Below are 23,830 nucleotides of genomic sequence, written 5' to 3'. Positions count from 1 at the left end.
TATTTGAAAAATAATGTGTTTTTTGAACATTAAAGCATGTCAACATATTCTGTTACACCAAATACACAAAATAATGATCTTTAAAAAAGCATCATATGACCCCTTTAAATAACTGGAAGCCTGGCACATTCAAGTCACAAATGGCTGTGCCCGCTCTTATGCTATGGTATAATAAGGTGGATAAATGCTCATTTGTTTGTTCTAAATTGTGTACAACTATACCACATATTTTGGGGAGAATTTTTCACCAAGAATCTGATTAAGCCTCCCAAAACCTCCTTAAATCATCATTTGTAAAAATGGTTTAAAAACAAAATAGGTTAAATTAAGTATTTTAACAACTGCAAAAATATTGAAGGTTTTCTGTTCTGTATATAAAAACAATAAAAGTCTATGCAATGTCCCCATTTGGATAGCTAAGAAAATGTTAGTGTGTGGTGTTAATATGCAGATTGAATGTTTATGAACTGTGTAAATGATTTATTAATGTATTTCACTGCCAATCAATAAGCTGTGTTGCATATTTGATGAATAAAACTTGGCCTGTGTAATGCCGAGTGCTGTAGTCACTCTTCTGGTTTTTATGTATGTTTAATGTATCTTTATTGTCTTGCTGCAGTCGTCCGCTCTGAGTCTGTTTTTTTTTTTCACACAGTTGTGGGTTAGTTGGCTTCAACTCTGGTCTGGTTCATATTGCGTACAAAGTCACACATTGTGGAAAATACCAGCGCATGGGCCTTTGGTATCTTCGTCTTCATATCTAATCGATTTCCAATGTTTTGCTAACGTTATGAAAACTTTATTTCTTAATTTTCTCTGAACATTCAAAATATTCAGTGTTTTAAAAAAAAAATTTTTTTCTTGGTTATACAAATGTTAAGGGATTAATTCATTTTATGACTTTGCAAACATTTTGGAAATTATTGAAGGGGGTCTGAATACTTTCCGTACCCACTGTATATATAAAACTTAGATGAACCTCCCACTGAGACGACTTTGAATGAACATTCTATTACTGAAAGAATGCTTGTCCATAACTGTAAAAGAACATTGACAGAATGTTCTCTACTATTTAGGTTGTTTTCAGTTTCCATGTTCCAGAGGCCGTATAAAATAGCAATGGTGGCTAAAAAGACTATGGCATACTTGTACAGAACATACATGTCTAAAACCCACACTTGCTAACGTGAAACTAGGTCAGCAAAACCACATGCTGGTGCTGTCAGAAAACACCCAGACATACTAGCTTACAAGTTTGGCCAGAAGTTTTGTTTAAAAAAAAAATCATCAAAATTCAATTTAGTTTAGGTGCCAATATAGCAATTTAATTAATTGAAAATAAAACCTTTTGGCAGCTGAAATTACTTAACCAAAACACTTTATCTCATGCACTTTGACCTTCTTAAATGCTTTAATAACAGTAAACAGTCAGGTCAGAGCAAGTTCAACGTCTACATCCTCTTTTCAAGGGTGTCTGGTGGTTTCCTTCTAATTTTTTTCTGCGCATCTGTGTAGCACTTCCTCACAGATTCGTATTAAGTTAACCATCTTACTGCATGTGAGCAAAACAATCACAGAATGAGGACGGTGCAACTTTTACTCTTCTGTAAGTTACTCAGTGTAATTTCTGCGTGATCTTCACATGACTGAATAGTTTTCAAGGTTGAAAGAGTTATGTGTTTTACCATATGCGTTTTATCTTCACAGTTCTACTGGTGTGTCAAACTACAGAGCGTTTAACTGATAAACGGGTGAATTTAGGGCAAAACGTGACTTTAGACTGTCAGATTGATGTAAAAGACATTTATTGGGTTTTCCAGAAACGGACAGATTCTCCAGTGCCGATACTGCGAACTTTCACATCAGACTCTACATCATCTCGTCTAAAAGACCAAAGTCTGAAAGACAAATATTCATCACTAACTTTGAGCCGTTTACTTATTAGTACCGTAACTATCAATGAATTAGGAATATATTATTGTGTAAAAACAGGCTCATTTCTACAGCTCAGTGATGGCATCAGACTTTACATCACTGGTAAGTTATTTCTAAATCAACTGCAATTAACACATCAAATTTGCTGTTATATGTATATACTAATTATATTATAAATGATCTAAAAACGAATTATTATCTGTGTTACTGCAATATATACTTTTACCCTTATCAGAGGTGTTTAATCATTTATTGGCAATAAAAATGCAAAACTTATACAATTATACAGAATCTATCCGAGATCAAAATCAAACAGAATACAACAATCATACACAATCACAAGGTGAAACAACTCTCAAGATTCACAAGATTCTGACTGTTACATCCTTCCTATTCAACATTTTGCTGATCATTGCAATAGGTGAGATTTCTGAGATACAATCAAGTTGAAAAAAGACTTCAAAAAGTTGAAAATACATAAAATAATAATAATAATAAATTAATTAACATGATCATATGTTCAAATGAATCTACTCAGTGTCATTTAAATGTAAAAGTTTAGTGTATTCCTTTATGAAGAGTTTATTTGAAATGCACTAATGCATTGTTTCATTATGCATGTGTATTATATTCATTCCATGATGATAACTTAACCAAAAAATTATGTGCTACTTTAGGTCTGTTAATGCTCAAACTTAAGAAGCCAAGAAAAAGTCGACATCAACCCCAGAATGTCGAAACAGTACCACTTGAGGACTTAAACACTGCACAGGTAAGACTTAAATTGCTATACGATTCAGTTGCCATTTTAGTTCATAGTACAAAGTATTTCCAAAATTTCCAGGCAACAGTTAAAATGCCTCATCAAGTTATTTTAGTGTTAGTGGAAGGTGTTTAGAAACTCATAACTTGTGAAATGATGATGATGGAGATCATTCTTCAGATTTCACAACTCATGACGATTTGTGAAACATCTTAAGCAACTAAAACACATAGTTAGCTGAAATAACTCTACTAGATGTTCTAAAAATTCCCAAATGTTTTACAAAATTAACCAAGCGTGTTCACATGTGTGGTGAAGATGTTTATAAAGTGGCTAACTTCATTGTTATTGTTCTCGTAGTATTCTGAAATCGAGTTGCCCACATATTCCAGAAGAGAAAATCCCATTCAAATAAACGGCACTTATGTACTTCTTCAGAAGCCAAAGCCGCATCCTAGATCAACACAAGCAGAAATCATCACATCTTGCAACCTACAAAGTTATAATGAGGCAGTCTGACACCTTCTGTGGGTGTATCCTTTTCGGTAGGATTAAGTTTTATAAAGGCCAACGTGTTTCCGTCACTGTTTGAATGAAATCATGTTATTTACTTATTTATAAAATACATAATTTGGATGTGTGTTGCTACCAAGTACCTCAGACATGTTAACAGATAAATCTTGAATGATTAATGTGGTTACAGTTTACAGTAAGGTTCAATGCATTAACATTAAATTACAATGGACAATACTTATTAATCCTGGTTAATGTTAATTCATGTTAACAAACATTAATATGAAGTATATTATTTACGTTTGATTGTATTGATTGTAATTGATTTTATTTTATGTGGTTAACCATGCTGGTTTAGGATGATTTAGTTGGTCTCCAGACTGGCCAAGCTGGTGTTTAGCTGGTCTCCCAAATCTGACCAGCTGACAAGTACCCAAAACACATCAAAAACCATCAAACTAGGTCAGAAAACTACTTTTCCCTAGTGGACGTTCTTGAATCAAAGTGCAAAAACATTAATTATGATACAACGTCGAACAAAAAGTACAAGATGGCAAGAAAAAAACATGGTCTAGAGATGTGTTGTGCAACACTGACTGAAGTTTTGCCATGCTTCATGTGAACAGATTGGTAAAAGTGCTACTTCCTGTTTCTGAAAAAAACAACAACAGCGAAATGTCTACATGCATTAGGTCAAAAACTAAAAGGTCTAGGGTTCCATATGGTTTCAGAAAAAAACATCAGGCAAGTGTTTTAAACTTTCTGAAGATTGTTTTCCTCAGTAAAGTGTTGTAGCATGCACGTGTGACTCATAAAGACATTAAAACTTGTTTTAAGAGATGGATGGAGTTTTTTTCTTATTTGGGTTACACTTACATTTGTACATTTTGTATGATAACACAATGTTTCATAGGAATTAACAACATCTATACACAACCAGGGCCTTACATATATGCATCCATGAAAACTTTCAGTTACATTTTTAGGCTAGTTTTTTTCTACTGCTCAGCGTCTAACCGCGCTCGTCAAAATGATTGATGACTCTTGACCAATCAAATTAAAGTAGGCGGGGTTTACTCTTCACAGAAGCAGTGCGCGAATTCCAGCGCGGTATTTCGGTTTTTAACGGTGAAAGACAGCAAGGTAAGATGGAAATAGCAAAACATTGAATATTTCACAACTGTTTATGATAGAAATGTTAAACGACCGACAGTAATATCCAGCACTGCAAACTACTCGACTTTTCCCCCAGATATGACTGTTTTGGTATCATTTACATGATTCATGTGATTTCTAAATGAACGTGAAGAGACAACAAACGATTTGCAAATGAGTGAATGTGTACATATTTTAAAATGTTATTTGTAATTAGTTCAAAATAATTACTTCCCTACTAGAATTAGATTTATTAGATCTATTTCCTTAACTGTTCTATTTCTACATCTACTTTATTAAAAACAGTCTCCCCAATGTTTAATAAATGGTTACGGCCTTGTACACAACAAACAGTCACACTTAAAAGGTCTAATTTTCTACTATATATTTATATTCAATGAAAATTACATTTATTTAATTAAACAAATTTACATGGGAATGGAGCAATTACACCATATCCAGTATTCGGGAAGGAAAACAGCACAATGAAGTGAACAACAAACAATAGAGTTAAATCTCAATTCTTTACATCCTAACATCAGATTTTCCTCTTCACATTATGCAAATCTACAAGATACAGCAATTAAGAAACGTCACAAACAATTTTATTTGTCCATCGATCAACCGGCATCAATAAATAATCTTTATATCTGTGTTTGATTGCGTCATAAAGATGAAGCATTTATACAAGCAATTCTGTGGTACCCACATCAAAAATAAAACACATTCAAATGCACTCAAATACAAAACACAAAATGGAATGGGGTGTGGTGGACGTCGTCAGTCCAATCGGATCTTCTGATTGGTCATCCTGTAGATGATGCTGTCATATCCGGGATCCATGTTCCAGAGGTTGTACGAGATCACGATGACGGCTAAAGCTAACACGATCATCAGCCACAGGACAATGTTAAAGACCACGGCGTAATCATAGTCGTACTTGTAGGCCAGGTTGTAGAGGCTGCCTTGGTTACTCTGAAACAACCACACGCTAGCGTTACATGAAGTTCAACGTTCAAAAGTAGGTCAGCGAAGGGGGTTTCTACTGTACTGCAACAGTCTTTTTGTTTTAGAACAAAACAAACAGGTTATGGGTTGGAAAGGTGAGGCTAAGATAAAACTATACGCTACTATTTGCTAACCAGCTACTACAGCTTACGCAATTTATGTTAAATGTCTTACAGAAGTGGTCTTGAAACGATTCTTTCTTCTCGTACCCTGACGAATAAGAATAACGCTGAAAATGTGGACCTGATCCAATATTAAGTTTTCTTTCTATGTAGAAATGTTTGCTTTTAGAAAAGCTTATTGCAGTTAACTTACGATCTGAAGGATGGAGCGTGACTTCCTGGTCAGAGGGGCTTCAAATGTCTTCACCGTCACCACTTCTACAACCGCGTTGTTTGCATAGACATTGGCGACATCGTCTGCGAACTTCGTACATGTACAAACAAACAGATTTTAATGTAAAAGTACCAAAAACAGCAGTACTATTGTATTATTTATTACTATAATAGTAGTACTGTATTAGTACTAAATAATAATAGTACTGTATTATTTAGTACTAATAATATTATTATTATTATTTTTGTAATGTATTATTTAGTACTACTAGGCCAAAAAAACAAACACATTTTATATCTGGAACCAAGCAGAGAAATATATATGAAAATGTAATTAATGAATAATTAAATTTAATGAACAATAATGATCTTATGTTCATGACAAAACAATAAAAGAGAAATTTGCAGATATCTAAATAACCTAAAAGTTGTCTTACTAGGGGCTAAAAGTCAAGCTTTTAAATGTTTTGTCTTCATTTATTTTAACAGTTTTACACAGTAAAAGTGTGCCATTTTTCAGCTTAAAACAAGTAAAGAAAATAAAGCATAATTAATTTTTTTTGCCTAAAAATGCCTTAATGCAAAAATAAATATAAAAATCTTAATTGTCCTTGTCCTAAAGCTTAATTAAAACAACGACGACAAAAAACTACTAGTCTTCCTCATTTCTAGCAGAACATTTTAGCAACTTCCATGTTCCATATTAAAAAAAAAAGTATAACCTTTGCTTGCGATTCTGTAATTATTGTCATATTTATTGTGATAATTTACAATACACTACTATCTATTATACAATATGAACACATTACCAAACTGTATTTACATTAATGTTACACTGTAATGTATTTAAAAAAATTAAAACTACAGTCAAATTAATGTACTTTGTTGCATTAGAGACCATTGTGTCAGTAAACAAGAAAGAGGCCAGCACAGCAGTGTTATCTTAGTATCACTGATATCACTAATATTTAGAATTAGTTTTTATTTTTATATTTCCAGTTTGGTTTTAATTTTAGCTTAGTTTAGTAACTACCAGTTTTATTAGTTCTTAGTTTTTATTTTAGTTTTAGTTATTTTAGTTCATCAAGTGAAAGTTTTTATTTTAGTTTTTTATTTCAGTTCAAATTTATTTCAAATAATAGAAAAACGTTAATGTTTTAGTAAACTATAATAATGCAGCACAGTCTCCATACCTTCTGCAGAGTGGACGTCAGGATCCTGGTAGCGTCGGCGAACTGAGGAGAGTCTGTGCCATAACGACGGACGATTTCCTCCAACCCCGCGAGCTCTAGAGAGTACAGGTCAGGAGCCGGGTCTTTAGCCAGATGCTTGTGTTTCTGCAACTGCAGCAAACAGAAAGAAATACTTCAATAACACAGAATCAATAGAGTAAATTATCAGTGAAAAAGGACAATTCACTTTTTTTTAAAAAGTTGCCACAGTAATTTAATCTGATTACAGAGATTTTTTTTTTTTAATTCAAAAAAAAAAACATTAAGAAAAAACAAATTTTATATATTTAGGAACTATATGAGACTAAAAAGCAGATACAAACATTGAGGCTAGATTAAAAATAAAAGGATTTTAAACTAGAAAACAAAAATCAACCTATAAAATCTCGCACGGCTGATTTATACGGGACAAACTGTCATAAAGTGTATGGGCTCAGAGCAGACAGAGAAACTCACCAGAGCGGAGATGTCATACAGCACCTGCACCTCAGATAGGAACAGAAGATCAGCCTGAAAAACACAGACCACCACATAAACACATTAAAACTGGTATATTTAGATCAACGCCTAGTTTAGGGTGGGAAACAAAAACCAACATGCATCTACTGAACGATGGTTTCTATCTGTAACAACTACTTTCATAAGTTGATATTTTCAGCAAGGCAGAAGCCACTTCCTACTATGACCGAAAAACTGCTTCAGAAACTGTTACAAGTCCATGTCTGTACAAAGTGTGTGAATACTGTAAACACTAATAAATGATAGATAGGCAGATAGATAGACAGACAGACAGACAGATAGATAGAGGGGTGCAGGATCGGGAAAGATCCTCGAGCTGGGATTCGAACTTGGGACGCCCATAGCGCAATGATGCTATATGTCAGCACGCTGCCCACAAGGCTATCAGTGCCGACAGATAAATACATTTTTAATTAGTTATTTGACATCTATGGACAAAGTAGATCTCAACACCATGAGTCTTCACCTCATTATTACGGCTGAGAGAGATGAGAGGAAGGGACGTGAGGACAGATCCGTCCTGGGACAGACGTCCACGGATCTGTTGCAGGGTCACGGGCAGGTCCTCAAAAACAGTGTTGGCCATTCCCATCATATACAGCCTCTGAAACACACGATCAAGACATTTCTTAATATTAGACACATATTAAATGAACGTTCTGCGTTCAATACATGTTCCATTAACATCATCTATGACTTTGTGAGAATTTCACCAAAAAACAAACGATTTAGACTTGTCTCTCAGTTTGTTAAAGAAAAAATGTATTTACTTTACTAATTATAAAGAACATAATTGAAACAATTTTTTGAATTACCATAATAACAGCAAGTCTTTTATTTTTAGTGCTGTATCAGCACATACAACAATTTAAAAAAGACACATAAGACAAATAATAAGATAAAAGAACAATAATTTAAAACATAATTAGACAACTCTTTTTTTATATAAAAACTACAAACTTTTAACTTAACACTGGATAAAAATGCTAATTTTCCAGTATTAAAAAAACAAGTCGGTCCAATTAAATATTCTTTACAGTAGGTCTCATTTTACCTTTGCATTTTATTGCATCAGATTTTAAGCATCTCACGTGCATCTTTATCTGCAGAGCACTTTGTGTGTTTGCAGGCATCACTTATGTGGTTAGTGAGTCGTAATGTGCCAGAGATTCGCTGAGGCCATACCTCCTCACTGGGGGCGAGCTGCAAGACCACAGGGGTGCTGCCGGCAAACAGAGTGTGCACCGTGTTTGCCACACTGTCCAGAGTGAACGGAACCGGCTGAAACCAGACAGACAGAGACAGATATATAGACAAAGTTGTGCCTTCAGTCTCATGATACAAAATAAGGGAAGTCTAGCAGGGAAACCACACGGCTACTCAATCCTGAAATATCCTTATTTCCTGGAACTTACAAATTAGCTGTTGAAACTTTTTTTCAGGGTCTACAGGGACTTATTTAACTTTACTCATTCATTTAAAGGTTAAAGTGACAACCTACACGTTGAATCAAAGACATAAAAGCAAGAAAGAGCAAGAGACAAAGAATAGCTTTTGCATTCATGCACCACAGAAAATAAAATAACTCATGCACGTGAGAACGTATCACTCACATTTTCGAGAGGGTAGGAAGAAATGTTTTTTGGAAAGTCGAGGCTGTCCAAGCCGCGCACGACGATCAGAGCGTTTGCACGCGGGCGTTGGAAGAGCGAGCCGGCAGCCAGACCTGGCCAATCAAGATCCTGCAAACAAAACCACAAACTTACTACAGCGTTTACATGAAGACATTACAAGTGCCGTTACACGATTAAACAGACAGTATACCTCACGGATGGAGAAGCCCATGGTCAGGGCGACTAAATCAGGGACCTTTTCTCCTGATATGGGCCATTGTCCATCCTGGAATGTCACGTATGGCGGGCTGCGCAGAACAGTCAAACTGTCGCCCAAAACACCTAATGGAAAATAGTACAGAAAACAATTCTGATATATTCCCATAATCTTTCTTTGCAATAAATGACACTTGCTTTAATATTTCGAAGTCTAATGCATGACATTCAGACATTTTGAGGGCCTTCGAAAGGTTTACCCAAAAAAAAAAAAAAAAAACACAGTATAAAACATTTAAATTAAATAATAATAAAGATAGGATTTAACTAAATAAATACAAATTAGATTAAAATAAATAAATAGGAAAATACATATATTTACACAAATAAATAAACACATCTATCAGTACCATCTTATAGTAGAGCAGTAAAAAAAAGCTAAATAAATGTAACGTAACAGAAACTAAATAGTTTCCAAATAATATCGCATATTTACAATATGAATTCTTCTACTGTATAAATTGGGAATTTCTAAGTGCATACAAATATACAAGTGCCTTTCCTACGAAAATTATACAATTTTGGCATCTAAAAAAACCTGAAAAGCCCTTTCCGAACACAATGACCAGTTTAAAAATCATAATAATACTATAATAACCATATTACTGATCAACAACGTAGGATTTTTTTTTAATGAACCAAGACTGTCACATGACTTGCTAGGGCTTCCTCATTCACTATCAATATTTAATAGCAAAACCGTTTGTATTTTACAGCATAAAGCAACATAAACACAATATCGTAGCAAATTCACATATATTAATTGGATTAAATTAATTTAATTGTATAAACGAGAGAAATTGGATCGATTAACATGACTGCAGATTATGGCACCTCACTGCAGTCGCCATTATTTCATCAAACAGACGCTAAAAACACACCGACCCGGCAAAATAAAACGACGTACATCTAAAATATAAAGTATAACGTCAATTTACCTGATAAAAGGCCTAAAAGCGCAAACACCGTCTTGATAATTGTTCGATTCATCTCGGCAGGATTTTTCTGATGGACTGGCTTCCTCGCTACACCGGTCACATGACACGGGCCTACCGCGTGACGTCGTGCGTCATGACGTGGCTTCTGCTGTTACTGTAGCGCTTCGGCTTTCACTGCGGGACTTTTAAACCTCATTTGATCAATCTTAATTAAAATGAATGTTCGATAATGTAAATTTGCTAGCTAAAACAGGTTTATCATGCTATTAAGTGAAATCATTAACACCAAAAGAGACCTTCTGAGAAAGTCAGCAGTGAAGTGAACCATATCTATCTATCTATCTATCTATCTATCTATCTATCTATCTAGCTTGTAGCACGTACTGTATGTAGGCTACCTAATGTAATTTCTGACAAGAATGAAAACGAGGCTGTGAGGAATAGAGGTAGCTTATGTTCAATGGATTGTACTGTTGATTAGCAACATACTGATAGTTCAGCTGAAACAAAAGTAGACAAAAACTTCATAAAAGTCTCGGACATTTGTCCATTGCGTGCCATTATAAAGACCGTCTATCCCTCATAGCCTCGTTTTCATTTCTGATGAAATACTTTAATAACAGGATAGTGTACAATAATTCTGTATAATTAGAGCATAAATAGGCTACACTTTGATTTGATTCCATCTACTGCTACAACTCAAAAGCCAGGATAAAAAAAAAACACTACTGAAGTTAAACTAGCAATTTGTAGGTCACAGAATTTATATTCATACATTTCTTGTTTTTATTAGCAATTTAAATACAATCTGAGGAACATGATCTTGCATTTCCAAGCCTCATATCGTTGATCGTTCTCTCCAACCTTGCTGATTTTCTTGTAATATCATCGTTATCCACTTGGAGGGGCTCTTGTTCCGTCACTAACTGCTCGTATCGAGCGCGTTTATCTCCGCGAGCCAGCGATCATTTATTTCCCTGCGCCTGTGAGATTATTTTCACGTGTCTTCTAACGCAGACCAGCGCCATATGTTCGGCCGAGAAGCCTTATATGACTCATGATATTTCAAAATAAGTCAATAAGTCAACCAGTAATATATTGAAAATAAAGTCTGAGTTGAAAAAGAAGTAAAAAGGCTGCATGCATGATAGTTATTTATATAAAAATATACATATCTCGGTGAGCTATAGGCTGATCATCATATTGACGATGAATCAGACGTTGAGAATATGTTTGGTAATTAAATTATATACAATACTGCTATATAGTATAGTACTGCTGCATGTGACAAAATCATGATATCTTTTCAAAAATAGGCAATAGTGTTGATGCACAATTTTTTATATTTACATCAAAAACATTGACATTGGCATTGAGAATTTTTTTATTTCAGAGTAGGCTACACATTTTCTGCATGCTCTTTCAGTTAAAGTCATTAATGCTGCATGCATAAATATATATCATATAAACATAGACTTTTTATAACTATAATAGTACAATAATTAGCAAAATGCTAGTGTAAGATAGAGTTTAGCTTGTTACACTGCAATTATTTTTCTAATATACGTTCAAAACGCACATAGGTTATACACATCATTTGCTTTGGTCTTTTAGTCAATAATAAACATCAAAAAAACCACCCACAACATAATCCATTTAACACGATCGTTTCAAAAGCACTGTTTCCCGTCTCTTGCCCGCGGAGGAGATTTTGTCCCGCACAGTGTCTTCGTGTTTGAGGTCCGTTCTCGCCCTGAGCAGCGGGACTGGAGCGCGCTGAGCACCACCCCGTGACACGCCTCCTCTGATTTTCTCATTCCATTAGGTAATTCAATAGCAGACAATTAGACTGACCCAGCCATCGGCCCACCCAACGGGACGCTGCCGACACAATGACCCTGATGGGGCAACGCTTCAGAAGTCTGCCTGGAGTTCCGTGTCATCCATCTGAGCATGTAAATGATTAATTACAGTTATAGAGAAGTGTAAGATATTATTAGATATATAATTATTATCATTTTAAAGGTATTTATGAATCAAAAATATTTTAAATATTGTTTCAGGGTTATTCTTTGTGAAGATGTACCTTTTAATAAATATATGATATTAAAAAACAATAAAATGGGTGCCTGCAGAGAAGACAAAATGTATTATTATTATTATTATTATTTATATATTTTTTAATTAAAATAAGCCAATTCTTGAATATCTTATTGTTTATTTTACATTGCATTTTGTATTTTTAAATTGATTTTTTTATTTAATGTGTTTTAAATAACTTAAAGCAATGTATAGCTTTTTATCTTTATTTTAAAATATTTTATTTTATATTTTTACTATTTTATTTTATTTATTTACCATGTCAATAAAGCTATGAATCTGACGGAACGATAGATAGATAGATAGATAGATAGATGCACATATTAAGTATTTCTGGAGCAATTCTACCGTTTTCACAAGTGGTAACTCGGCCCGTTTTCTGCTGGTCTGAAAGGTTTGAATGACAGATCACGCCTGCAAGTGACAATGTCTCGATGAGCGGACATTAACACCGGCGCTGATGGCCACTCACTCGTCTCTTCCCCTTCCTCTGTCTCTTTATTCCGCGAGAAAACGCGAAGCACAGCGCCTCGGGCACTGAACACAATGGAGGGCTGAAGAGGGTGGGACGGGGGGAGAGAGAGACCCCATGCATGTATAAATGAAGACTGCATGGGGGAAGGTAGGGGCGGCCTTGAAGAGATCAGATTAAACAGCAATACAAAAGCCCACCACACTCGCCTCTTATTTATTTAGATTTTAATGAATGGGGAGCGTTTCTGTCAGCTGAAGAATTCTAATATCCTGTAAGGCCCTCGCCGTGTTAAATTAGGCCTAATGGCCGGTTTATTTCGGGATTCATTTTTGGAGATTCTGGAGTGCCCGTTGTTTAAATATGTATGTCCAACCCAGTCTCTGAAAACATCAACTCAATACATTCATACTCCCATACATTTCTCACATATTTGAGCGTTGCTCTCAAAGACGCATAGTCTCTTTCTTATCAGTAGATAACATTATCGTTGTCTTTTATTATCTCTTCAGAATTGTACGTTTTATAGTCTTCAAATAGGCTAGTGTCTGTTTTGATTGAATTTGGGTCTCATTTGCTACTGGTTAATTCTAGTTGGATGCTAGTTGGGCAGGATTTCATACTACAATATTTAGCCTAGATAAATTACCTGAGAGACACAGATCAATAAGACTGTGAAGAACTTAACGTATTTTATTTCGATTTTCTAAAGTAAGAATTCCAAATGGCCATCCAAAACATGCCACAGTATAACTGGACCTTTATTACGTTTATTTGACAAAAACACCAACGCTGTGTGACCAAAATATTAGACAAAATCATAAAACTTTTAAATGGCATCAGACTTTAAAACATTTCTGGATCATGCCATCTCTCTAGATACAGAATTGATGAATATGTTAATTTTGAATTATGTTATAATGTTATACATAAATTAAAGTCTGTTTTTACAATTTATACTGGACTTCTACATTACACTATATCTCCATTCCCGTTCGCCTGTGAATATAGGACTCTTTAAGCGCGTTCCCCAGCGCTGTGACCTCCAGGTCGCCTCCCCCGGGGATGATGCTTGCGTGTGGGGGAAGGGTTTGCTCGTCAGGCGGTGGCAATACATCCTCCGTCAAAGCCCCGAGCAATCCTGTTACACACGCAGCTCGCGCGATTATCCTGCTCCTTTTATAAGCGCGACAAAAACAGCCTCTCTCGCAGAGCGGCCACAAACATCAGTCATATTTACGAATATTCTACTTAAATTAGTTCTTATTTAAATGTAAACATACGTCATCCAAGCTAACATATGAATGTTCTAAAACGTTCTAAATGCTCTAAAAATAGAATGTTTTTCAAACATTCAAACTTAGGTTCTGGGAACTTGGAACATTGATTTTTAGACAAATCATTTCAGTAGTTGTTGAATAGGATGAATAGTTTTTGAACGTTCAGATTAATTTTGTTCCCAAGTTTACACAAATGTTCTTAGCACTTAAAACGTCATGAAAATTGCATCATCTTTTAACAATGTTGCACTAAGAACGTTTCCTTGTGAAAACTTTCATTAAACATTTTAAGAAAGTTTATCCATGACATTAGCACCATTAATTTGTCATTTTAGCCTAAAAGTTTACATAACAGGGTCATTTTAAATAAAACTTTGACTTCAGCTTCATATTTCTAGGCCCCAGCGAATTTGATTTTATCAGCATTTCTGATCACATTCCAATTAACTAATTAATGATCTTTATTTTGACTTTTTGACAACAAAAGTACAACCACAATTAGGCTATACCTGCTATACAAAAAAGTAAAGAACTGCATCCATTTTATTTTGAGTACGTCTTCATGTGCTCAAAAAAAGTGAACGAGGGTTTAATGTGTTTAAAGCGTTCTGTTGGATAGGATTTTAATGCTATCTTGTATTGAAAATTTTAAATACAAGTTTGTTCTGCTTAAAAAAGTCACTTTTATATCTATATAAGCCATCTATAAGGTTTAAAACACCATATAAATCCACCTACCACCTCCTTCTCTCTTTATAATATAATCCAAAAATACAGTTTTGTGGTTTTCCAGAAGCCTCAGTCTCAGCGGCACTGCCGATTAATTTTGTTTACGGAGCCCGTACGCTGTGCGAAACACCCCCCTCTCGCTGTATTCTACACGGGCGCATCGAGTCGTACAGAGCGAGCGCAGCCTACTGGGTTTATGGTAATTGCGGTTGTTCCCCCGACTGGCCTTCTGGGTAAGAGAGAGAGAGAGCGAGAGAGAGAGAGAGAGAGAGAGAGAAAGAGAGAGACGTCTCGCGCTCAGCTTTCATTCCCCGCTGCACGCGCTTACGAAGCGAGACGAACACACAAGCAGCAGTCGCGCAAAGCACTCAGCGCGCCAGGGATATCGCGTATCGGAACCGGGACAAAGAGACGGAAAACGGTCCGTTAGATTAAAGAGAGAGAGGGGGGAGTTCGTGTGGCGGTTTTGTTGACCAGTGGTCCGTAAATGTGCGTGTGAGGACCGGCCCGTGCACACACGAGCAAAAACACTGCTGCCGTTCTCGCGGCGTGGCTCTCGATCGCTCGTTGTCTCGCGCTGAGCCCAACATGGCGCTGCGAGGCGTCATATAGCAGACTGAGTTCAGTTCAACCAGAGCCCCGGGGATTTTTCGCCACCTGTGCATTCACGCGAGTCGTGTCGAAGCCGTCCTCCTCTTGTGAATCAAAGGAATTACGTTTGACTGCTTTTGCATGGATGTATATGGAGCTCCTATTCGTGTTCACAGGTTTTCCAGGAGTGGATATTCGTATTCGGCAAGTCCGGAGATACTTTGAACTTCTGAAGGACTTCCTTTGAAAACGAAGAGAAAACTAGGGTTAGTAGATTGACCTGAGTTATATATAGGCGACATAGTAATGTAGCTTTCAATAGGAGCATCTGATCCTCTTTGTTTTAACGTGAATCTTTGCATATCTTAAAAACTAAAAGAGTGAAAACTTGCACTTAAAGAGGAAATCCCATACTTTCCGTGCGACTCGATGAACAACAAGCATCACTACATTCAGGTAAGAACGTTTTACGCTTTATTATTGGTGTTTTCCATGTCTTATCTGCTTATGTTTGTTCCGTTACATTGTCCAGTCTATGCAAATTCGTCCGATCAGTTTCGTGCGGACCTTTGGCAAAGCTAAAGAGGGGTTTGTTTTTGATACCTAAACCTATTTTAAACCACGAACCTTCGCATATAGACTCCTGTTTTGACATATATGACATTTCGGTGTAAGACTTGTGTTTGCTGACAAGTTTTCAACATTTTGTCTCTGGGCTGACTGGTGTCGCGCTCGCGGCGATGTTGTTGACATTTCTTGCTGGTGGTTTGTGTTTGTATATGAATATCAGACATTGCTTGTCATTTTATAAATCTATATAATCAAGTTTTTCTGTCAGTCCGAGGACTGTCTTCACGAGCTAACGAACCATTTCCCATGTTACGGGACTTTCCTTTTTAGTAGCTGACCTTTTTACTGTGCATCACAGCCTATTCATAGCGAAATCAAATCGTAGATTTGTGGAACTGTTGGTTTCTGTGAAATTCACGTGTGTTCATTTTTTTCGTGTTGAGTAATAAGACGGCAGCGCGCGCGTGGACTTTAATTTTCCGATCGGGATACACCGCGCACGCTATTGATTTCTCGAGCCTCGCCCTTTAATATGACGGTTGCTAACCTTGTGAAAATTGCAATAAATGATCCCTTTCGGTCCCTTACAAAGCTCCTAGAAAACAAGAATTGGATGTGACCTCCAAACAAGTAAATATACACTTTTGGAGGTCACCTCCATTTCTTTTTTCAGTGAGCTTTGTGAGAGGACTGAAAGGAAACGTTATGGACACAAGAAGCTTATGAATTCATATAAAATTAATGAAATGTTTCTTGTGGAGCCTGTGCTAGACATTGAAGCGAGATAGTTCTCAGTATGACCGCTTTGTGGAGAGGCTGTAAGTCTTCCTTTTGTTAATAGACACGAATGTTGACGAGACAATTCGCGAGTCGCGACCTTTTTGCGCTCAAAGTTTTTCGCTGTCGGGTTGTGTCCGGGACGGGAGGAAATGACTTGGCCGGTTCCTACTGAGTGAAGACACTGACAGTTTTGTATATAATCTATCATAGAGCTTTGAAGTTTGAGAAACCTCTTTGTCCTCGACAGGCGCGCCCGTTTGGACATATTGACGCTATTTTTCTCCACTTCAAATATTTCACTCGCTATGTCACGCAGACTGTCGTGCGATTTTCTAATAACAGACAATGCTGGGTTGTCGCACCCTGATGCTTGCTTTGTAGGAAAACCTCGGTTGAATCCAAGCTGTTAAAGAGCTGCGATGGTATCCGAAAGTTTGTATGTTTAATTCCCACAAGGGCTGATCAATGAACCATTATCACTGTGCCTTGAATAAGACACCTAATCCCAGGTTTATCTAGGTTGACTTGATGGGTGTTATTTAAATCACCCGTGATAAAAAGCTGTTAAATTAGCATTTGTAAAGAGTTTAGACAAAACAGAAATAAAATTGTTTTGCTAAGGTGAAGAAACGTTATTGTTGGTTATGCTGAGGCAAACTTAGGCCCCTAGTTACTGGCCTGCTTTTTGTAGTCAAACCCGTGGGTTAATTTTTCACAGGAGTCTCCTTTCTAAACGCTTGAGACGTGCTATTCTACATAATTAAAGCGCTGTGGACGCTATTAATCAAACATGTCAGAGCGTATCCATATGAATCCTGGTGGAAAGAAAGCCCTGGATCCATCCATATTTTCTTAGGCTTGCCTAAACGGCTACCGCAGATTTTTTGGCATCCGGTGTTTTAGCCTGACTCAATCACACTGTCAATTTTAAAAGTGCATTTCAATCTGCCGCGTATTGCTGCATGCACTCTTAACGTGTGTTCTTAAGTTGTTCCACAACAGCTCTTGTTACGGATTCCCAAGAAGACCCATTTGCCAATAGAAGTTTTTGAGTTGGCCCATTGGATCTTTGTAGATTAAAAAAGTGCTTGATATTATATTTATAGGTTCTTTAGATCAATGTAGGCGATAACTTTTTGGGTTATTTCGTGTAGGCCTAGATATTCTTCTGAAGAACTAGACAGTGAGAAGTTCTTTGTTGCCCTTAAATGTGAAAAATATGAAATCACGAAACCCTTTTTGCTTCTAATTGGAACCTTAATTCGTGTGAGTGTATATACACACACACTGAAGCATTCAACTGAATAAGACTTTTTACTTTGTAGCAAATCAAACATTGCAAACTTTATAGAGTGGAACTAATGACAGATTTAGTGTTTTATAAGAGCCGACAATCTGCTCATTATTTGTTCCAATCTGTTCAATACAACCTAATCGAAGCTTCCATATAGCGGTTCATTTTTTTTTTTCTTAAATGGATCAAACTTTTTATACTTTTTTTTTTTTGACCCGCACTATATTTCTACGCATGCATTTATTTTGTTCTTAATCTCTGTTTTTGTTGATGCAATTAAAGATTACAGTGTCTGTATACGAACTGGCATGAATACCGGTTGTTTTCCACCGTTTATTTCGTCCACTCCCCCGACTCGCCCTGCTGAGAACCCCAGCTCTCCGGGTTTGTTTATTTATAGCCTGTCAGCTCAGTGTGAGCTCACGCCTGCATGGTCTCCTCACCCACGGAGCCTGTCTGCTGGAGACAGACCAGCCTATATTCCGATGTCAGCGTCAGATTTGCAAGAGGGAATGTGTGACATGTCTGCCCCGTATTGTAATGCTCTATACATATACCCGCGGGTGGAATTTAGACCGACGACAAGTCATGGCCTGAGTTAAACCGGTGCCACAGTTCACAAAATATTTTAAGTGATTGATGTTGGCCTTGAATCGTGCGGAAATCAAAATGAGCCACATAACAGAGTTTGGCTGCATTAGAGGTTACGGAGATATCCTATGATAGAACATTAGAGGCCAGCCCACTGCGGTCAATAGGCTATTTTAGATTATTTTTTTGCTGGTTATTTTGTGTTTAACAAAATATGACGTTATATGAAGAATTAGCCTAATATTTTAGTCTGTTTAAATATGTGCTTGAAATGTGCTCTGGCCCCGAGGTGTAGGCCTATTACGGTAGAAAAGAAATACATAAAAAGGAAAAGTAAAGTTCTTTGGGACAAAAGGCTTATTTTCTGTTTATTTTAGACGCTTTATAATATATATTGTGTATTTATAACAACTTTTGCTATTGTTTAGAATTTTAGTTTGCGTCTCAGAAATGAATCTGGAGCAGTCAATAGACCCTTTGCACATCCGTCAAAACAAATCAATTCATCGTCTCATAAAAAAAAACAATCTGCAAAACATTTGGGCTAAATATTAGATATTTTGTGTTTAACTCCTAAGCACCCGCGAGCAGACATCCCCAGTTGATTTCTTTACTAAATCGTATTGCCAGAGTTTGCTTTTGTCTTGGCAGCCCGTTTGGCTTTATTCGCCAGCGTTTTAGTTCGTGTGAGGGTGGAGAGATGCGCGCGGATCGGATTTCGGAGTTTGGCTCCCGATGGAGACGTCACGGTTTGATTGAAGTTTCTTCTCGGTCCGAGCGGTCCCGCGGGACGGCGCGCGCTGAAACGGGAGAGCTCTTCTCTTCGCTTCACCAAGCTTTTGTGCCGCAGCAGGAGCCTCCCGGAGCGACGCCTACCCATGGATACATTGTTTTCTTTTCTTTGCGCTGTTTCTTTTTTTCCTCACACCTTAAAAGCTGGGATTTGTTTTTTTTTATGCAAATACACTGTATTGGAGATAATAGATTATAAAGACGTGGTTTGAAAATGCCAGTCACTTTACGGGGAAGTCGTGGCCTAATTAGAGAGTCGGACTCATAACCCTAAGGTTGCGGGTTCGAGTCTCGTACCGGCAGAGATTGTAGGTGGGGGGAGTGAATGTACAGCGTTCTCTCCCACCTTCAATACCACGACTGAGGTGCCCTTGAGCAAGGCACCGAACCCCCAACTGCTCCCTGGGCGCCGCAGCAAAAATGGCTGCCCACTGCTCCGGGTGTGTGTTCACTGCTGTGTGTGTGCACTTTGGATGGGTTAAATGCAGAGCACTAATTCCGAGTATGGGTCACCATACTTGGCCACATGTCATGTCACTTTAGGTTCTACTTAGAACCGAAAATGAGAAGCGCAACTTCCACAAGGATGTTTTTTTTTATCTCATAGCAAACCATAACCTACTTGTGCTTTCATAAACAGCTAGGCTACTAGTCGGTGTCTCTCCTTATTATGGTGGAGAATGGTATATTAGTTAAACGATTAACAGCACGCAATGAGCTGCAAAGTCATCATATGTAGACACCGCTCTCAATTAAAACCGAACCACACACCCTGAAGAGGTAATGCTTTAGAAGCAATAAAAGATATATGAAATCCTTTGTGGCTTCATCCACACATTTAGTTATCCATATTAGACGTTTAAATATTATCATTAACACGTGGCCTCTTTTAATAACAGAACAAAATGTGTCACCTAACACGGCTGATAGCAAGATATATATTAATGAGTAAAGTGGGGACGAGGTGCTTATTATCTTGTGCACGAGCTAAAAACGGCCTTAGTTAGGGTGTCTGGAATTAAATAGGGTACGGGAATCGTAAGAAATGTGCCTGTTTTGCGTCCTTAACTCTTCATGAAAGGTTCTTTTAGGATTTAGTTTTTTTCACATCTTGTCATCTCATGAGCCTTATGAACAACATTTCTTGGTTCATTTCAAATGGAAGTTGGAACATGACTAATTGTAACCGAATCAGATTAATTCAGTCCAACTGAATCATAAGTGCATTTGACTCACTAAAAAGATCCGGCTCAGAGTAATTCGTTCGGAGAACAGTTTGTGAAAAGTCATTCGATCGTGAATCGTACTATAACGTTTCGCACTGTAAATTCATTAGTGAGGTGCTGGTACCGCTGAATATTAGCGCAATAAACACCTTTAAAGGGCGCAGGGTTCGATCTACATCGGTGGAAGGATGCAAGTTCAAGAACCCTTAACAGAATCGAATGTCACTCGGGTTTAAATACGGAACCAGTTCCGAATAGCAGTTCTCGGGTCCCAAGTCTCAGAGAACCCAATTCGTATCGATTTGTATTCGCAAGCAAGAAGAGAAAAGACAGACAGAGAGAGAGGGGGTTGGCTAGAGCCAGCGCTGTAGTCTCTAGAGTACACGCACGCAACCCACCATTTCAGAGCAGCGCAGAGCGCTCACGCGGCAGACTGGGAGGTGAGCGAGAGAAAGGAACGGCTGCGGGGGCCGCACGCGGAATTTGTGCGCTGCCAGCGCGTGGGGCTCGCAGCAATTCGTATCGCTTCTCGCAGCTGAATGTCTGCAGGCAAATAATCACTTTTGTACACGTTGCGTCTTAAATATCCGAGCCCGGCCCACGGAATGTTTTGTTTTTGTTTTTTTTTATATATAATGGGCCAGCCAATGCATGTGCGCATAGAAAAATGACAAGTTTTGTCTTGTTGTAATGGGATGCGAAACATGCATGTTGACTGACCCTTTGACTAAAAGATACAGATAACATTTTTTTGTTTGTTTGACAAACTATAGATTTCTAAATTTTTTTTTTTTTTCTCGAAAAATGGTGTTTTATAGCAGGCAATTATGTCCCATGGGGCTGATTTTTTTTTATATATATGAAAGTCAGGTTAATACTGTCCTAACGATTTACCATGCCTTCATTGTTTAATTTGCAATTTATCAATCAATCAGTTTATGTATAAATATTATGAAATTAATATTTCTTCCAGACCTAGATTTTTTTTTTAACTGAAAGTTAAATGAAATTAGGCTAACCCGCACAGTCAATATATCAATATAATGTTTTGTTTTTGTTTTTTTTTATATATAATGGGCCAGCCAATGCATGTGCGCATAGAAAAATGACAAGTTTTGTCTTGTTGTAATGGGATGCGAAACATGCATGTTGACTGACCCTTTGACTAAAAGATACAGATAACATTTTTTTGTTTGTTTGACAAACTATAGATTTCTAAATTTTTTTTTTTTTTCTCGAAAAATGGTGTTTTATAGCAGGCAATTATGTCCCATGGGGCTGATTTTTTTGTATATATATGAAAGTCAGGTTAATACTGTCCTAACGATTTACCATGCCTTCATTGTTTATTTTGCAATTTATCAATCAATCAGTTTATGTATAAATATTATGAAATTAATATTTCTTCCAGACCTAGATTTTAACTTCAGACCTAGAAGTTAAATGAAATTAGGCTAACCCGCACAGTCAATATATCAATATTTAGCCTACTGTGTGAAAATTTTAAATTTTTAGTCAGGTGTGTCAAGCATGAAAATATTATTTAAATGTGTGCATTTTAGACAGTTCTAAGATACATAATATGCAGTTTATGAAATTAGCAACAAAGGACTTCAAAAATCTTTAACGTCATTTCCATCACAGAATGCTAAACGCAAAAGTAATTTGAGATGCTGCATAACTGACGTTGCGGTGGAAGTCTTTATAAAAGTATTTTCTCCTTAAAATGTTTGTATTCTAAAAGTAAACTGCTGCAAAAGTGCATTTTCGCTCAGAGTTTAGAGTCATTTAAAAAGGAAAATAATAAATATGCTGCTTTATTTATAATTACCGTAGAAAGTGTAAAATGGTTCACATACCACGTCTGGGTTTGGCCTTTGCTAATATATGATAATCTAGGATAATTTATGTACGAGTGTCAGTAATGTGGATGGATATTTTACCCGGAGCACCTTGTAGCCTATGACATGGTTATTTTCAGTTAGACATTGGACGCTTTGCGTTTAAGGTAATAAAGATAAAGTCATACCTTTCACAGCAAAGCAGTTCTCTTTGAAATGGCGCGCTTTAATGAAAATATCTTATTCATATAAGGGCTGTATTTCATACCTTTTCATAAGTTACGGGGGCATGCGATGCATTTTAGTAGGCTATAGGCCTACATTTCACGTGTCTTGAAAAGCTTTTGTCCTTGTATTCCCCCCTTCATTCGGCTTTGTTTTTATCTCCTGCTTACGGATATTATAAAACATTTTACTGCCACTTTAAGAGCAGTAGAGAGTGTCGGCTCGACGGACGATAGACTTGGCGATCTGCCACAGTTGGAGAGCTGATGGCGGGGCCTCTGGGGCTCCTATAGGTGGAGATCTCAGCGGCCTTCCTTTCTCTGCACTTGAGGCCTTACTGCAAAAACTCACACCTCAGGAGCTAAACATTTAACACTCTCTTTCATGCTCCGCACACTTTATAACATCATCTCGTGTTCTTCTATCAACAACATGATGCAACGGCTTTCACGCCTGGTAGTGCCTTTGGCTTATCCGTGCCACACTGTCACGCAAACGTCTTTGGGTAGGCATCGAAAAGAATAATTTTTACTTGTAAAATATACTAAGCATTAGGTATAGTTGTTTTGGTCTTTTTTTATTCTTGCATACAAAATGGCAAATTCAAAGATAAAAATATCTTTCTTTGTTAATGTGCATATTTTTAAACGTTATTTTCTTTTGTTAGTAATTCATTCTTTTAGTTTTTATATAGGCTATATATCATCATTTGAATGTATATATGTGGGTACTTTTTATTTGCTTTATAATTTTGCGCATTACCTGCAGGGTCTATTAGCTTTAAAGTGAGCCGAACATTACGCGCTGCAAAATTACAGCATTATTTTCTTGAGCAGAGCAGCGCGCAACGACAGGAACTACAAACCAATTCCTTTTCTGCTCCAAGCATTTAATAATGGCGGGGCTAAAGAACGTAAAATACGTAGCAAAGTTTAACCTTTGTATAGTCTTTTGTTTAGTTTGAAAGCCAAGGTGATTAGAAACAAAGTTAAAACAGCCCATGCAGCTCGATTCAGTGTTGGCTCACCTGCATTAAATGGCAGACAAAGCGC

The 23,830-nt window shown here is 37.0% G+C and overlaps 3 protein-coding genes across 5 annotated transcripts in view; 2 read left to right on the top strand and 1 right to left on the bottom strand.

Moving 5' to 3' along the window:
* Window positions 1–1,527: 1,527 nt before the first annotated feature.
* On the top strand, window positions 1,528–4,544 carry LOC107663634 (uncharacterized). Its single transcript, XM_016453872.1, has 5 exons — window positions 1,528–1,606; window positions 1,708–2,037; window positions 2,225–2,356; window positions 2,613–2,707; window positions 3,059–4,544. The coding sequence occupies exons 1-5, from the start codon at window positions 1,579–1,581 to the stop codon at window positions 3,215–3,217; spliced, it is 744 nt and encodes a 247-aa protein (XP_016309358.1). The 5' UTR covers window positions 1,528–1,578; the 3' UTR covers window positions 3,218–4,544.
* Window positions 4,542–10,848, bottom strand: LOC107663666 (renin receptor-like). The gene is made up of 11 exons (XM_016453920.1): window positions 10,777–10,848; window positions 10,288–10,435; window positions 9,285–9,415; window positions 9,074–9,202; window positions 8,646–8,741; window positions 7,927–8,064; window positions 7,398–7,451; window positions 6,903–7,052; window positions 5,690–5,800; window positions 5,549–5,584; window positions 4,542–5,341 (listed from the first exon to the last, which is right to left on the bottom strand). Exons 1-11 carry the CDS (start codon window positions 10,846–10,848, stop codon window positions 5,147–5,149), a joined length of 1,260 nt encoding a protein of 419 aa, XP_016309406.1. The 3' UTR covers window positions 4,542–5,146.
* Window positions 10,849–15,128: 4,280 nt separating this feature from the next.
* The window catches only part of bcor (BCL6 corepressor), a 49,100-nt gene continuing 40,398 nt past the window's right edge, over window positions 15,129–23,830 (top strand). For all 3 annotated transcript variants that reach the window (XM_016453863.1, XM_016453854.1, XM_016453848.1), the window contains exon 1: window positions 15,129–15,915. The gene's annotated coding sequence lies outside the window, so the exon portion shown is untranslated. The remainder of the gene's footprint in view (window positions 15,916–23,830) is intronic.

This window comes from Sinocyclocheilus anshuiensis, unplaced genomic scaffold (genome assembly GCF_001515605.1).
Source record: "Sinocyclocheilus anshuiensis isolate Anshui unplaced genomic scaffold, SAMN03320099.WGS_v1.1 scaffold77, whole genome shotgun sequence".
Lineage (NCBI taxonomy): Eukaryota > Metazoa > Chordata > Actinopteri > Cypriniformes > Cyprinidae > Sinocyclocheilus > Sinocyclocheilus anshuiensis.
Note: the sequence above shows the minus strand (reverse complement) of the source record. Positions and strands in the feature narration are given on the sequence as shown.